The 16,305-nt window shown below is 41.8% G+C and overlaps 2 protein-coding genes and 1 pseudogene across 2 annotated transcripts; all 3 read right to left on the bottom strand.

The window, feature by feature from the left end:
- Window positions 1–2,100: 2,100 nt before the first annotated feature.
- On the bottom strand, window positions 2,101–3,194 carry LOC129354361 (heterogeneous nuclear ribonucleoprotein A0-like; annotated as a pseudogene).
- A 1,746-nt stretch (window positions 3,195–4,940) lies between these two features.
- LOC129354348 (heterogeneous nuclear ribonucleoprotein A0-like) lies at window positions 4,941–7,853 on the bottom strand. Its single transcript, XM_055023846.1, has 2 exons — window positions 6,709–7,853; window positions 4,941–5,432 (listed from the first exon to the last, which is right to left on the bottom strand). The coding sequence occupies exon 1, from the start codon at window positions 7,771–7,773 to the stop codon at window positions 6,868–6,870; it is 906 nt and encodes a 301-aa protein (XP_054879821.1). The 5' UTR covers window positions 7,774–7,853; the 3' UTR covers window positions 4,941–5,432; window positions 6,709–6,867.
- Window positions 7,854–9,899: 2,046 nt separating this feature from the next.
- On the bottom strand, window positions 9,900–15,141 carry LOC129354358 (E3 ubiquitin-protein transferase MAEA-like). Its single transcript, XM_055023850.1, is given in 9 exon segments — window positions 9,900–10,406; window positions 10,908–11,103; window positions 11,895–12,012; window positions 12,015–12,027; window positions 12,730–12,838; window positions 12,938–13,014; window positions 13,535–13,657; window positions 13,740–13,943; window positions 14,944–15,141. Coding segments are annotated over 9 exon segments (1,044 nt in total). The 5' UTR covers window positions 15,052–15,141; the 3' UTR covers window positions 9,900–10,310.
- Between the last annotated feature and the right edge of the window lie 1,164 nt (window positions 15,142–16,305).

Raw genomic sequence — 16,305 nt, forward strand, 5'->3', positions numbered from 1 at the left:
ATATTTGCGAGATGGGTCACTCAATCTGCCAAAAAAGCTAAACAACGAGGCCTTTGTGATAAAGCCGCGCCGTTTGGTGGTAAAGGTTCCGGTTTTTAACGGAAAACCCTTTGAAGCCGTCAGCGGCGCACAGCTCCAGCTATTACAGCTAGAAACTACTGACCGAAATCCCAGCCAAACAGGAAGGAGCTTCATTCTGGAAGTTTCTTCTAGAAAACTGCAAAAATGAAGAAACACTGGGAATCTCTACATCGAGACACTATACTGTACTATTGATTAATTATGAAAGAGCATTAGAGAAACTGAAGAAAAAAATCATTCTTACTTATTTCTTAGAATTTGGATTATTATTGTCAGAACTCCGACTTTAATCTGCTGCATAAAATATCAATGAACCGACATGTTCATCTGGAAACCAAGACCTTCTGTGGCACAACTCCACTTTGGATTCAAGTCAAAATTCTGACATTATAATCAGAATTCTGGATTAAAAGTCAGAATTTCCTGTTTTCCAATGTTTCTATTCCTCTGGTAATTAACTTGAACTTAATTCATTTACATCCGATTTCCAAATTTACATTATCTTTCTTTATTATGCCACTGTAACATAATATTTCTTGTTTGTCTGATGTTTCATATTTCATCATGTAAAGCGTTTTGAACTGTTAAAGTGTGCTACGCTATTAATCTTAGCTTGATTTCATCATTCTGATTTTCCAAGGGTGCACTGAAAAAATTTTCATCCATCTTCTCTTTTTATTGTCAGTCACATAATATTGTAAATGCTCCTTCTTTACTCAATAAAATGAACTAAATTGTTTGCAGAAATGACAACCATAACCATGCAGGTGTAAATATTTACAGTGTAAACTCCAGAGCAACTGGAAAGAAAAAATGCGAGAATTAAATGGCTTTTGTGATGTTTTTTTTAGGAAGTTAGATTTGATCTGAAATAATTAACAATTGACCACAAAACAAGTAGAAAATCTGATCATGACATCCTGAAAATCAGTTCATGAAGAACCTTCTGACTATCAGATTATCAAAATGTTCTTGTTTCCAAAGACAATAACTTTGATCTTGACATTTCAATTAAATAAAATACTTTTAAATTATATTCTTTGCTGTATCTGGAAAGCATGAGTAATATTGCATCTCTTGTTCCAAAATAAACAGCTCAGTCCAAATGAAACTTGTCGGCAGGAAAAGCCTGCAGACCCGTTTTACCAGGAAATTTAATTTCTAGAACTGGAACCAGTCCAATTTTAGTGGAACTAAGCCAGGAATTAGGACTTTCTCCAACTTTTTTTTTTTTAAAGCTCTCTAGTTTGCTGAATATTTTGAAGTAAAAGTCTCCAAATTGATTTACAGGAGACCACCTTTAACTGTAACCTGTTACTGCTTTTTAATTATAGTTTAAATCCTGACAGTTAAATATTCTCCATATTTAGATTCTTAGGGGTCATTTCAAAACAGCGAAGGCTTAAAAATTAAAATGTCAGTATAAATGTTCTATAGTTTAGATGGGCTGAAGAAATTTAAAATTAAGACCATTTTCTACCTGGATATATCGCCCCCTAGTGGAAGTTTTAGGAACACAATTATATGAAAGCAAAAAGACTAAAAGCATAAATAGATTCAAGTCATTAAAAACTTTTAATAATAAAAGCAGAATACAACATAGGGATGAAATGAACACATACACTTAACAGTATTTATTCTTAAAAAAAAGAAAAAAAAAAGCCAGAAACGGACGGCAAAAGATGTAATTTGAGGTGAAAATAGTCCGTGACACGTTCAATAGGAACACATTTTAAGATCCAGGAGGCTCAATAGAACCTCATGCTGCCAACACCAGCTCCATAAAACCCTGAGTTTATGATGCAAAAGAAAGGAGTCACATCCCACTGGTTTTGCAAGACAAACTCAATTTTTTGACTTGAGAAGCAAGGGAATTACACAGTTCTCACTTTTTTTTAACAAATGGTTCAATACACGACAACAAAAATATATTCACAATCGGTATGTTTAGAGTCCAGAATGAGTGGAACAAAAAGGCCAGATGGGATCCGAGTGGAGGAGGCGGGTTTCATTCATTCAGAGTGGGTGATGGGCTCGCTTTAACCGGACAAAGAGCGCGCTGCCCCCACCTGTGACGGTGCTGTAAATGTAAAGTTCGTTTCTAATGTCCCCATGAACATCTCGGCTTTCCAATGGCCTAATAACCTCCTCCGAAGCCGCCGCCTCTGCCGGCGCCGCCTCCCCGCCGCCCCGGTACGGAGCCCCGCTCCGGTAGGAGTAGCTGCCCCCCTTCATCGCGCCGTAGCTCGACTGCTGCTGTCCGTAGCCCTCCCCGAAGTCCCCGTTGCTGTAGCCTCCCCCCATCTGGCTGTCGTACTCGTTGTAGCCGCCATAGCCGCCGTAGCCGCTATCGTTGTTGTAGCCGCCGCCGTAGCCGTAGCCACTTCCGTAATTCCCGCCGTAACCCCCGCCGTAGCCGCCGCCATAACCGCCTCCATATCCTCCTCCTCTCCCGCCGCCGAAGTTCTGCATTCCTCTCCCCCGGCCTCTTCCTCCACGGCCGCCGGTGGTGATCTCCTGCTTGCTGAGGGCTTTCTTCACCTCCACCTTGTTCCCGTTGATGGTGTGGTATTTGGTCAGCGCCGCTTTGGTGGCCGAGTCGGTGTCCGTGAAGTAGACGAAGCCGAAGCCTCTCTTCCTGCCGGTCTGCTTGTCGGAGATGATCTCAGACTTCTCCACTGCGCCAAACTGCGAGAAGTACTCGGTCAGGTTCTCCGCCTCGATGTGGTCCTTCACTCCGCCGACGAAGATTTTCTTGACGTTGGCGAGGATGTCCGGGTTGTTGGCGTCCTCTCGGGCTATGGCCCTCTTCAGCTCCACGTTGTTGCCTTCGACGACATGTGGCTTAGCCGCCATTGCAGCGTCGGCCTCCCGGGCGCAGAGTAGGTGATGAAACCGAAGCAGCGGGACCTTCCGAGCTGCTGGTTCATAACCACGACACAGTCCGTCAGAGAGCCGTACTGCTCGAAATACGCACGGAGGCCATCGCTGGTGGTCTCCACGTTCAGCCCTCCAACAAAAAGCTTGCACAATTTGTCCGTCATGTTGGGTTTCGTCTGGAGGATGGGAAATGGAGACTTTCCCTGTCCTTCTTCAATGAACAAGGTCTGGGCGGGGCGTGTGACGTAGCGCAATCTGATTGGCCCCTCTTCAGTTTAAAAAAAAAGACTCACCACCCACACGGCTTTGAAAATCTTGTTCTGTTGAGATTTAAGCCAAAAATTCTTCACCTTTGTTGCCGTTTGTACTTTTATCCCCTTTTTAACGCCGTAACAATAAAACAGATTTGAACTATTTTAAAAACTACACGTCATTAACCCTTTTCCTTCCCTGACCTTGACGTGAGGAATCCGAGTTACTTGCAAAGACAAATGTAACAATAGAAATGCAGCCACACCTGATTTCATCAAATCCCCGGAAATCAAACACGACTAATTTAGCTTTTTGTGTATTTCAGGTTAATGTTTACAGTTCAGATCATTTCTAGTTTTTGACCTTATTTAATCCTCGCCCTTAAATCACAAACTGTAATATTCACATTTTTATACAATGGAGTCGCCAGTCGGCCCAAGGAATTAGCAAACTAAGCAACTGATGACTGAAAGTTAAATCAGAAATGAGATATTGAATCTGATTTCATGCTTCGTTGTAAATTTATAATTTTAATCAGTCAAACAGAACCTGTCTGACAACATGAAGTAGACTAAAAGGTGTGAAAATGCAGGAACATTAGATTATAACTGGCTGACCTCTATCAGTCTGCAAATGGATACATTGCCCTTTTGTACTCTTACATCGTCCACTTCGGTTAACATTAACTTATTTATATAGTTTTTTTTCTTTTCCTCTGAATGTTGTGCAAGTTTTGCACATTTCTTATGGCACAAGTTTTAAAAACAGCTTTTTGAAATAAAAAATACAAAAACATGGACTACAAAAATTCCAAGTTTTGTTTTTCTGTGCCAACGATGACTAAAACATGTTTTCGATCATAATCCCTGTCAATTAGATTCATTGGTTTTGTTGCTCTGGTTTCCTGCAAAGCTGCATGAAGCTCAATGTTTTGAAAATGGATGTTAAAATCTGCCTTATCGCCTGTTTCCAGTCTGTTTTTGTAGATTCATCTTCACATGCAAACTAATCACTGCAGAAATCAGTTGCATTTCTGTAAAACGACTGATTTTACAGGTTACTGGCTTATAGCTTTAATAATCAGCATAATGCAGACTGTTATTTCATTTCACATAACTGCAAAATTAACCAAATACATTTCACATTTAGCTGGGTTTAGATCAATTAAGTGCTGAACTCAAATATATAAGTGTGCCAATATTAGTAGCATATGCATTAAAGTTTGGTAGAAGTTTTACTTTTTTAATCACCCAAGCAAGGTTTGAAAGTTGAAGTTCTTAATCTAATCACTTTTTTTGAGTCCATCAGCATTGAATAATCCCATCAAAGTTAAAAAGCTTTGCATTGTGAAATGATTTAATCAGGAAAATGTGAAACATTAGGTTTTCTTAAGCACTAAATGACCTGCAAAGGTCAACACATCCCTCCATTTATGAACATTTTTAAAGGTGTCCTGCATTTCCATCCCAACTGCTCAACAACTGAAGTGAAACATTTGACAGATTGACCAGAATTTTATTTACATTTTGAATTTTCCTTCACTGTATCAAACATTAAATTGACTTTTATATTAAAAGTAAATATCTAGTAACATTTAATGTATATTTAGAGGGAAATTTTGTGCAGTGTTAGATCTGACCAGCTTTGGATTCTACATTTATCTGAACTCCACATTAAAAACTGACACTTTACCTCCAGAAGATATAGAAAAGTAACAAGTCTTGTGGTATATCAAAATAAATATTTATTGTGCATTCATAAAAATATGTACAGCCATCAATACAGAAGCTCCTCATCCTCAGATGATCTGAAACCGGCAAGCAAAAAAACCTACAAGTAAGAGAATACAAGTCGGTAAAACAGTTTGGTTTCTAAATCCAGACACCCTGCTGGATCCACTGTAGGAACAGTTTTAGGATGAATTATGTATTCAGATTTAAATGAACGGTTTCACAAGAACACTCCCATACAATGCTTTACGATTTCAAGCTAACCATTATTTAATAACTCACCCATGTAAGTTACACAAAACCCTGCTTAAAAGATTCATTTTTCATCCATTTAGTGTCTTTGTGATAAATATTCAGCCTAAAAGGAGCCAACGTAGGTGGTCAATATTTTTCTGCAGTAATGTCACCTGAAGGGGAAGAAGGTTGAGCCCTCCTCGGTTCCCTGTCAGCTTCCAGGTGAAGCCCTACAGGCCAGGTTACAGAGGCAACCTGGAGATGGAGGAAAACACAGCAATGAGAAACAGAGCAACGCAGGATTATTCCAGGAGACAAGTTAGTTGTTCCACCGTTCAGTGGAACAAACCCGTGTCTCCTTTCACCCACAAAAAACAAAATTATTGCTTAACTCCCCAGTTTTACTTATGTTTAGCTACATAAAAAGACGCAGTAATCTGGTAAGATTAAACAGTGGTACACTTGTGCACCATCTTAAATATATTCCATACATTTTTGACCAACACAGAGTGAAGACAGGTTGATTTACATACCTAGTTGGCTGGATGTGGATATCCTAAAGAGATATTTCAGACTCCTATCACAATCGACCCCAGGTAATCAACAGGGTCCTGACGTAGCCTACAAACAAACTGCTACGGCTATTTTGGCTGGGATAGCCTACAGGAATACGAGTAAGAACACCTAAATGTAGGAATAATCAAAAATAATTCAGAGCCCTCAGGTCCACATGTAGTAAAGATGAAAGTAAATAAGTGAAATCTTAAAACCACAGTTAAGACAAGGTCTCACCCTACAAAGCCTACATGCTTTGGCTGTGGGCAGACTGCATCCATTTCACCCACCTGAGTAAAGGATGTAACTAAGATGGTCTCATAAACCTGTGGATAAACTGGAAGCCTGGTTAAATAAGTAAGATAACTAAGCTAAGTGGTATAACGTTTTATTTAAAATGAACATACATGAGCATACCAAAATGTTTCAACAATAAGTTTTTGTTCTCAACACATGAAAGTACACAATATACAATAGATATTGCTACAGGAAAAAATGAACAGTATTTAGACTGAATCTAGCAATATGCTCAGAGGAATTTAAAGTACAATATGGGGAGGGAAACTAGAGTCCTGCAGTAGTGAATTTCCTTGGATGACCCAGAAAATTATACAAAAATTTATTGTAAGAATGACATCTATGAACCAGAAAAACATTCTCATCCTCACATTGAAAAGAAAATACACTAAACTTTTCTCTAAATTTAACAAAATCGAATCAAACTGCTTAAAATGCAAATATTAAAAAATAAGAACTTATCAGGAAAATAATCCTACATCATTTTTTTCCAAACACAACGAAGGAACGCAAATATATATAAAAAAAAAATCCAACTCTAAAGACAACCTCACACTGGTAGTGTGGGCACATTAAAAAAGGGATCATTGAACGTGTAATTCTTCAATTGTGTGTCCTAGGAGAACAGCAAGAAGTGCTGTTCGGGTTAAGCAGGTGTTCAGGGAAGTGACCTTCCTACCTGTTTGGGGGGTTCAGGTGGGGGAGGGGTGTCTCTGCGGCTCTGCCATGGATGGGATTCACGGCAGACGCCCCACTAGTGACTGAGTTTTGCGTCCAAATGCCTGGGAGTAACGAGTGGCGGGGAGGAGAGGGTGAGGGTGTTTCAGGGTGTCGCCTTTCAGTAGCCGCCACCGCCGTAGCCCCCCCTGGGGTATCCGCCGCCACCGCCGCCTCTGGCGTAGGGAGCCGCGCTCCGCTGGCCCCCGAAAGGCGGCCCCTTCATGGGACCGTAACCAGAGGACTGCTGGCCGTAGCCGCTGCCAAAGTCGTTGTAGCCGTTGCCGCCACCGTAGCCGCTTCCCTGGTCGCCATAACCGCCTCCGTACGGTCCACCGTACCCTCCGTAGCCGCCACAGTTGTAGCCGCCACCGCCGCCATTTCCGTAGTTGTAGCTTCCGCCATATTCCCTGCCTCCGTAGCCATTTTGATTTCCTCTCATGCCTCGGCCCGGTCTGCCCCGAGGCGCCATTGTGTTCCTGCTCGCAGCCTGCATCTCTTGTTTAGTCAGGGCTTTCTTCACCTCCACTTTGTGTCCATTAACGGTGTGAAACTTCACCACCACGGCCTTATCTGCCGAGTCATGGTCGGTGAAGTACACGAATCCGAAGCCCCTTTTCTTCCCAGTCTCCTTCTCGGAGATGACTTCAGATTTCTCCACCTGGCCGTACTGCGAAAAGTAGTCGGTCAAATGCTGCTCTTCGATGTCGTCTTTCAGCCCCCCGATGAAGATTTTCTTCACTTTAGCCAAAGCTTCGGGCTTGTTTGCGTCTTCTCTGGCCACTGCTCGCTTTACCTCCACCGAGTTGCCGTCAACGGTGTGCGGCCTAGCAGCCATGGCGGCGTCGGCCTCCTCCGGCGTGGAGTAGGTAACAAAGCCGAAACAGCGGGAGCGCTGCAGCTGCTTGTTCACGACGACCACGCAGTCGGTCAGGGCCCCGTATTGCTCGAAGTGCTTGCGGAGGCCATCGTCGTCGGTGTCCACGTTCAGGCCGCCGACGAATAGCTTACAGAGCTGGTCACTCATTTTCAAAAGAGGAGTAAAAATGGCGAGCAGGAGCAGCTTGAATTCAACGACGCGTTGATCTCAAGATGGCGGAGGAGGAAGAGCGGACCTTTTTATAAACGAATGACAGTGACGTCACATTTTTAACGCTTTTTCCGGTTTCTTTGCGGGACAACGGACATTTTGAAAAGACGTACAATGTTGACAACTATTAAATTATTTGTATCCTTTTAACCATGAGTTGCATATAATTATCACAATCTTTAATGTCGTTCTTCAACCAGACCTTTTAACGTCTAAAGAATAAAGCAGCTCTAACTAATGATCTTTTTTTCCAAAGCAGCTTCATTTGGAACAGAGAACATTACAGAAAATGAATGTCGGAGACTAAATGTACAAAACAAAATTTAACAAAAATGCAATTTTTGCTCCAAAAATTTGGAACAAACTTCCAGAAAACTCTAAAACACCTGAAACCCTGACTTCCTTTAAATCTCAACTAAAAACTCACCTGTTTAGAATTGAATTTGAAACGTAATATGTAACAATGTATTATTTATTCCATGAAGCATGACTTTGTGTTTTTGTGTTTAGGATGTAAAGTACTTTGAAATGTCTTGTTGCTGAAATGTGCTATACAAATAAAATTTGATTTGATTTCAGTGGTCAAGTAATGTGGAAGCATAGAAACCCTAAATAAATAATTGATTCAGCATAAATTCAATTCAAAAGTGACTTACTGATCCCAAAGAAAAATTAAATGTTGCAACTAATCATCCAAGTTCCTCTCCAGTAGCAGTCTGTATTACAGCATATCTGAAGAAGCCTCTGACTTGAGACTCTCTTGAGGAAAATCTTGTGAAGAAGCTCAGAGTTGTCTGTAAACCTTCTTCCATCTCCACAGGTGCCAGAGTCGTCCCAGAACCAGAACCAAAACCAGCCTTCAGCTTGAGCCTGTTTGAATCCTCGGTTCTAACCCTGCCACCCCAGCAGATGAAGGCAGAGACGATTACATTCTCAACATCCGACTTCCACAAACCGTGAAGGACCCGGGTCTCCTCAAAAATAAGCGTCTTGGCAAAGCAAGAACCATTCAGAACAAGATTATTTAATAGGTTTAACAGACAACATAAAGAAATTAAACCTGATGCTTTTGTGTTTTCTGAAAGTTTGAACAGATTTAATTCACTGCTTGAATTTGTTTTTAATGCAGTAATGCATGGTTCAACTGAATTTACTCTTCTGTATATAAAATCTGGTCATATTAATCAGATTGGTAATATATCTTAATTTCTTTATAGATCTTTAGTTTTCTGAAAAGCCAATAAAACAGAAGAGTGAAAAGCAGCTGAATGTATATAACCACCACAATTTTCATAATTTGATGTAAAAACTAAAGAAACCATGTATTTTTGTTCTATTTCTAATTGCTAAGCTATCCTCTGTGGGTCAATCGCATGAAATCTGCTGATATAATGTAAATGCAAATGGACAATCATGTTGCCCCTTGAACTCCTTTAAATTTGCCTTCAGTTTCTCATCTTCTGGCCCAAAACTACCACATATGGTAAGAGTTTCCTGGGAAATGACGGAGCACTTTTGTGGATTTTCATGTCAACAGAACCGTAGCGACCCGTTCCCACAAGACGAGACGCTTCAAATAAAGACTGAAATCAAAGTTTCATTGAGATCTTTATGAGGCACACAGCTCATGAAACACTCCCCATTTCTAATTCTACCAACACACAGAACAGACCATCGTCACAAATACACTTCCAGATCAGCGACAGACACAAATGGGATGATTTCATGTGGGCCGATCAACAGATGGGAGGATAAAACCTGCATTGAATCAGCTCCTACTTACTGAGTTACATGTGAACAATATTAAAACATTAAACTGAAGCATTCCTGCTATTGGTGCCAACAGAAGCTAAAGGATTTAAAATTTAACCATCATAATAAAGCCAGAAAGGTGGAATAAAATGAAAATACGTTAAATAAAAAGTTTATTCAATCAGAAAAAAAGCAAAAACAGATGACCCAGAATAAAGGACCACCTGACACAACATCTCCTCTGAGCCGAGGAGTATTGCAAGGTAATGATGAGATATTATGGGATGTGCTGGGGGCAAACCAGAAGGTTTCGGTCAAAACGAGTTCGTCAGCCATCATAAAAAAAGGAAGAACAGCTGGAGACCAGCAATGCAGCCAATCGCATTTATAAAAATAAAAATAAAAAAAAAACGTTAGTAAAAAGGAAAAATTCAGAGCGATCCTTTACAAGTCCTTTTTTTATTTGTTGTAGTAAATTCAAACATCTAACTAACAGGTTCACTCAGTCCTTTTTCCTCTAGGCTCTAATATTCAGAGTAAAGGCCTTTAAGATAATGAAAATGTTGATAGTCCGTGTGCTTGAATGGATCCGGTCAAACAACTCCTAGTCACATCTAAACAGTCTGAAAGAAGAAGAAGAGCCCAGCTGTGTGTGAGGAAGAGGAGGTCATCTACTGGGGTGAAGGGTCACAGCTCCAGAGTCGTCATGGTGCAGGATGTGATCACATGATGTAGACCTTCTCTGCCTGAGAGAAGCTGAACACCTCTTTGGTTCTGGGACAGACCACTTTGTCGTCCTGGCGGATGGACAGCAGGGACTGGAGGACAGCAGGACGACACATTCTTAGAGATCAATAACCTTTCAGTTATGATTAGCATTTAACTAATGTGGAAGACATTTTAAACATCACAAAACATACACAAAGCAACAGAAACAACAAATAAAACGACTTTAGTCTCTAAAATCAATTGTTCTCTAAAAACAGGAAGCAGCATGAAGACTTTATCACCCAGTGATTGATACAAAGAGTTGATCATTTTAATTTATTATACAATTGATTTATTGTGACTGGCCTGTTTCTCATTTTAAAGATATTAAAAAACATTTCCAAAGGTCAGAGGTCAACCACACCAACAGATTTGATGTTAATCAACTCAGCTACGTTTGTGCAGCAAAGCATTTTGGTTTGCGCTGCTTTTGCTTTGAAGATATTGATGATGACTTCTGGAAACCTTTTTATTAACATTTATAAACTCCAGAGGCTCAAACTAGGTTTTGCTGCCCAAACGTTTCCCTCCGGTTCTGTGACTGGACTCACGTTGTAACCGTAGACGTATCCGTTGGGCAGCATCATGGGCGGGTTGTTCTCGTTCATCACCTCCCCAGAGATCTTGCACACCAGCCTGGAGTTGGCGCAGTGAGCCATGGGCAGCGGCTGCGCCAGCTTGTTCAGAGACTTGCTGCAAACGGGGCAGTCTGGGTTTTTGGACGAGCCGTCCTCCTTGTAGCACTGACTGAAACGAGGAGTTAAGGAACAAGGAACCAGGACAGGAACGGCTGTTTACAGCAGTAAAGATGGCCGACGCTGTCTGTGGACGGATTTCAACGTTCAAGATGAAGGAAGCTGCTAAAAGTTCAGATAAAACGGCCGCTCAGACTGCAGACGCTTTGAAAGTGTCAGATATGATTTAGCTCCTCTGTGGAAGTGGAACGGATCGGATTTGGGTCGTTCAGCTGCTGAAACTGAACAAAAAAACTGAAACTGAACCTCAGTAAGGTTTCAAAGCGTCGGCATCTTCCTGAGGGCAGGTCAGAGTTCAGATGCTTTTAAAAACATCTAAAGACGCATCTGATAATGAGTTCATAGCTTTTTATCATGTTTTATTGCTGTTCACTTGTATTATATTCCAGTAACATTTTATTAACAATGTTGACTTGGTTTGAACTTCTGATAATCTCAGTCTGTCTTTAGACTCAGTAAAGCACTTTGAGTTCCACCCGTAGCAAAAGTATTTTATAAATAACGTTTCCAGGAAATCACATAAACCTCATAAAAAAAACAACAAAAAACTAAAACCTTGAAATCTGTGAACCAAATCCTCTGGATCTTCATGATGTGAACAGGATTAAACTGGTTCTGGTTTAGATAATAAAGCATTTACTAAATAAACATCACAAACTACGCTTTAAAGAATGTGTTTTCATGTCTTAGTAAGTTTCTGGGGCTCAGTGAGAAACGAGCCGTTACCAGTGGAGTGAGCGGATGATCAGAGTGGATTCGTGTGGAAGTGGGAGTGAAGGATACGGAGTCTTGATGGCGGACAGCCCGGCCTGCAGGGTGATGGTGAACACAGAGTTGTTTCCCAGCTGGTGGAGTCTGTAGTTGTCGTATCTGAACTGCTGGATCAGCATCTTCCAGCGAGCGGATCCAGAAGATCCTGATGGGAACAGAAAACAGGCGAAGTTTCCCTGAAGTTCCCAGAAATCAGACGTGCTCTCCACAGCGCAGGTTCTGCATTTACTGATGTTTATTTTAACTAATATCAAAATAAATATTATTAATATTTATTTGACCATTTATTTTTTTCCCCTTTCTCTATTTATTTTTTCATTTCTGCTGTGGACACTGTGTCTTTAATAAAAGCTGAATTAAAGATGATTAAACTATGTTATTCTTCTAATTTTGGCCCTTTTGGTCTTCCATACAAAAACAGATCATTAAAATGTTCATCCTTTTTAAATTGTGAACTTTCACAAACAGATTTCCTAAATTATAAACTGTGTTTACACTGATCTGTAATTTACTGTTGAACAAAACTGAACTCCTATCAGGTCATTGAGGGAAGCTGTGACGACTGTTTACTATTTTCACTAATTCAATAAAAATTAGTTTGACAAAGTGCATCTAATTGATCCTATCATGATTACAAAATAATAAAAAGCTCATTTGATTTAAAACCAGAGCAAATCAAAGTTGATCTGTAGTCCTTAAAATGCAGTTCAATCTTATTAAGAGACAACAGGCGCCCACTGGTGGCGGGAAACTGGTATTACAGTAATTAGCTTTCCATTTTTGCTCCTCTGTGGAAGCTGCCGTGTTTATCAGTTGGTAATGCTGTGATGAAGCACAGGACTGCTACCTTATAGGGGGAGATGTGTGTATCTGATGGGAAGGCCAGCATGCCCATCACCTGCCGGACCTCATCCAGCTGCCCTCCTTCTGCCTGACTGAAATGCTTCCTTGCATGTCTGACATAAATACACAGAGAGTAACGTAAGGGAGACAGTTTAAAAAAAAAGGAAACCAGCCCATCAATCACAGTTTGTTGTGTAAAGTGTGGGAGTTACCGCACTGCATCCATGCGCTTGTTCTGTCTGATGAGCTCAATAAACTCCTGGATTCTCAGACTAAACTCCAGACAGCTCTGCAAAACCAGAAACTATTAGAGCCATAATAGATTTTAAAAGTTCTCACAGCTTCAAAAATCCTGAAATAAACATGAGTAATAGATTATTTTAGACAACTGGGACACTTTAGAGTGTCTGTCTTCTGGACCCGTCCAGACCTTCAACCCTGAGAGAAGCCAGAAGTTTCCCAAAGCTGATGGCTACAGAACATCTGTGTGTATGTAAATATTTGACCCTGTGGGGATTTGAGAAATCTCAGCAGATTCTGAATAAATCCTTAAAATTCCTGTAACAGTTTCTGTAACAGTTTCGTCTCTACTGAGGCTCCGTAGACCTCAGGTCCATTTCCATGTTTAAAAACCTAATTACCATTTCATTAGTTTGATGGCACCTAAACGAGGAGAAACCTGAAGCAAAGTTTCAGTGTTTATTTTGATGTTTCTATTCTGTATTGAGAGAAAACTGAACTTCCACCCTGCAGCAGACCTGAACATAAATGTTTCTGAGTATTGCTGTTACGTGCTGCATGCCAGGTACCTTCATCTTGCGGAGGCGGGACTTGTTGTCATGGCACCAGGCGAGGCAGGTGGCCGTTTCCTGCCTCTCCAAAGACTCCTCCACCTCCTTTGCTGTGAGGAACATCTCGATGTTCACCAGATCCTGGAAAGGCGGCAGAGTTGATCCTTTCAGATTAAAGTCAGGAGGAGGAAAATGAAGTTTGTTTCATGAGCAAATGCAGAACCTCTATGCCGCTCTGCCTGGCCAGCTTGACGGCGGTGTTGTAGTAGCCGCAGCGCAGCAGATGCTCCACCATCATGCGGTCCATGCGTTTCTTCTTCCACAGGTTGACCGAACCTGGCTGGTCGCTGCTGTGCTCCTTCAGGTGCTCGATGCGACGCTTACACAGCTTGGCGCTTTCATCCTCTGCTTGAATCGACTCAGCAGCCTTCAGAAAACAGACGGGAAGTTAAAGTGTTGTAATGAATGTCTGGTATGTTAAACAGATCATCCATGTTAGGTCTGACTTAATGAACTCAACCAATGCAGTTTACGAGGTTTAAACATTGAGACTTTTTCCCTTCACAAATTCAGGCTTCCTAATAACCAGGGAGGGTTTATTGCTGCCAATACGGATCATCTGTGATAACCGATCACTGATCACTGCTGATCGCCTGGAATGGCTGTTAGTTTTTCACTTTAGGTATAAATAACACCATATTATCTAGCAAAATGGAAAAAGATATCTGGCAATAAATTCACCTACTTTAGACATAATAGACATCGTTTAGTAGATATCAAAAATCTTTTTTTAAGCTTCATGCTGCAGCTGTAAGCAGCTGTTTGGTTTTAAAACTCTCCGTTTCCAGTGACAGAAGTCACTGGAAACTGTTTTTTTCAGCAAACTGAATGTCCACTTTGTATTTTTGCTACTGCATAAATACAAAGTCTAAACATTAGGCCGCTGAAAATCTACTTGCAGTATCTTTTATTGTGAAAAGGCGTGTGAATGCGTGTCCCTCCAGACAGCAGGGGGCGCTGCACCTGGAGCCGCCCAGGACCCGGGCCGTTTCTCCCGCTCGCGCTGCGCTGACATATTTGTTTTGGGGCCGTTTACCCAGAATGCCCTGCGCTGCAGTCCGCTTCCTGCATTTGTACCGCGCCAGTCGATTTCACCCGAACCGGTACGGAGGTTAATAGGCGGGCAAAAGTTTCGACTGGTGTTCAAACCGAACCGAACCGAACCTTCTGGGAAAAAAACAACTGGAGTTTGAACAAAGCGGCCGGCTGCTATGACAACAGCCACCTTTAATTGGCGATATGCCTTTTAATAAGTTTTTGATGCTGAATTTAAACCACATTTAGTTAGAAGGAATAGAGCGACTCATAACATGCAGCCTCCATAGACCCGGCTCGGCCCGGCTCGGCCCGGCCCGGCCCGGCCCGGCCCGCCTCTTCAGGGCGCTGAGTTTCTCCACCACTCCGTCCAGCAGCGACACCACCGAGTCCACCACCGGGAAGCTGCTGAGCGTCTTCTCCAGCTCCGCCACCACCATGGTCACGTGACTCGTCTCCCGGTCGATGTTCTTCTGGGCCGCTCGGAACCGTTTGTTCAGGGTCTCATACGGAACCTGGAACACAGCGGCCTGACGTCACAGCTCCAAGGTCACAGAACCGGTTCAGTTCGTTCATTTAAAAACAAGCATGAACGACAAACAGGCGGAGCAGCAAATTTACTGACAATAAATGTGAACAATTATCATCTGCAAGACATCATCCGTCAACCAAATGATCTTTCTAAAGTAATTTCATTATAAAAGTTACTACAGCTGTAACTGATGTCACCAGATGCTGCTGATCCTTGATCGTATTCAACACAAGACAAAATATAATGTTGGAATAACTTTAAGAAGACAGATCCGTCCATAATGCATGCAGAGGACGGCGCTGATCCACTGAATGAATGAATGAATGAATGAATCCCTCCTCTTCGGTTAATAAGGAAAAGTGTGCCAACGCTCCAGCAGGAAGTAATGGATCCCATTCAGAAGTCTGTTGAAGTGGTTTCTGTAAGTCATCCAGCTTCATGTCCGCCTGTTTATGGCTTCATTTAGATCCCACTACGATTCCACATGGTGCCATTTACAACACAGTCAACTTTGTTACCATCAGTTATTATAAAAATGCAACAAATGGCTAATATGAATTAAAGGAATATGGCTTTGTAATTTAACATCTAGAAATTGGGCCTCTGTCTCTTTAAAAGCTTCTGCTCTTTCTGCAGGAAGTTGTCTCAACATGGCTCCTCCCTTAACCCTTTTTTTACCAGTGTTGCTCTGAGCAGCAGCTCTATCATGAGCTCAGCAGGTGTTTGCTATTTGCTGCTGGCTAGTCTAGAGGAGCTGAGTGGGGAGGAGCTACGTCTCAAAGGCGGAGCAGTGTAACAGAGTATAGCAGGGGTGCCAAACTCCAGTCCTGGAGGGCCGCTGTCCCGCAGTTTTTTGATGTGCCACAGGTACAAAACAATGAAATGAAATGGTTTAATTACCTCCTCCTTGTGTAGATCAGTTCTCCAGATCCTTAACGACCTAATTATTCTATTCAGGTGGTGCAGCAGAGGCACATCTAAAGGTTGCAGGACACCGGCCCTTAAGGACTGGACGTTGACACCCTGGAGTACAGAATCCAGTTTGGGTTCATGTGTAATGACTGAAACAGCGCCCCCTCCTGGTGGCTGGCAGTGTTACATATAGTGCCAGTTCATGAGAGATGGGCCACTGGCAATGGAGGTAGGTTACTGTCTAACACAC

Source organism: Poeciliopsis prolifica, unplaced genomic scaffold (genome assembly GCF_027474105.1).
Source record: "Poeciliopsis prolifica strain line A6 unplaced genomic scaffold, Auburn_PproV2 SCAFFOLD108, whole genome shotgun sequence".
Taxonomy (NCBI): domain Eukaryota; kingdom Metazoa; phylum Chordata; class Actinopteri; order Cyprinodontiformes; family Poeciliidae; genus Poeciliopsis; species Poeciliopsis prolifica.

What these genes read in the sequence shown, in the direction of transcription:
- LOC129354348 (XM_055023846.1), bottom strand. Translation starts at nt 7,773, where the DNA reads ATGAGTGACCAGCTCTGTAAGCTATTCGTCGGCGGCCTGAACGTGGAC.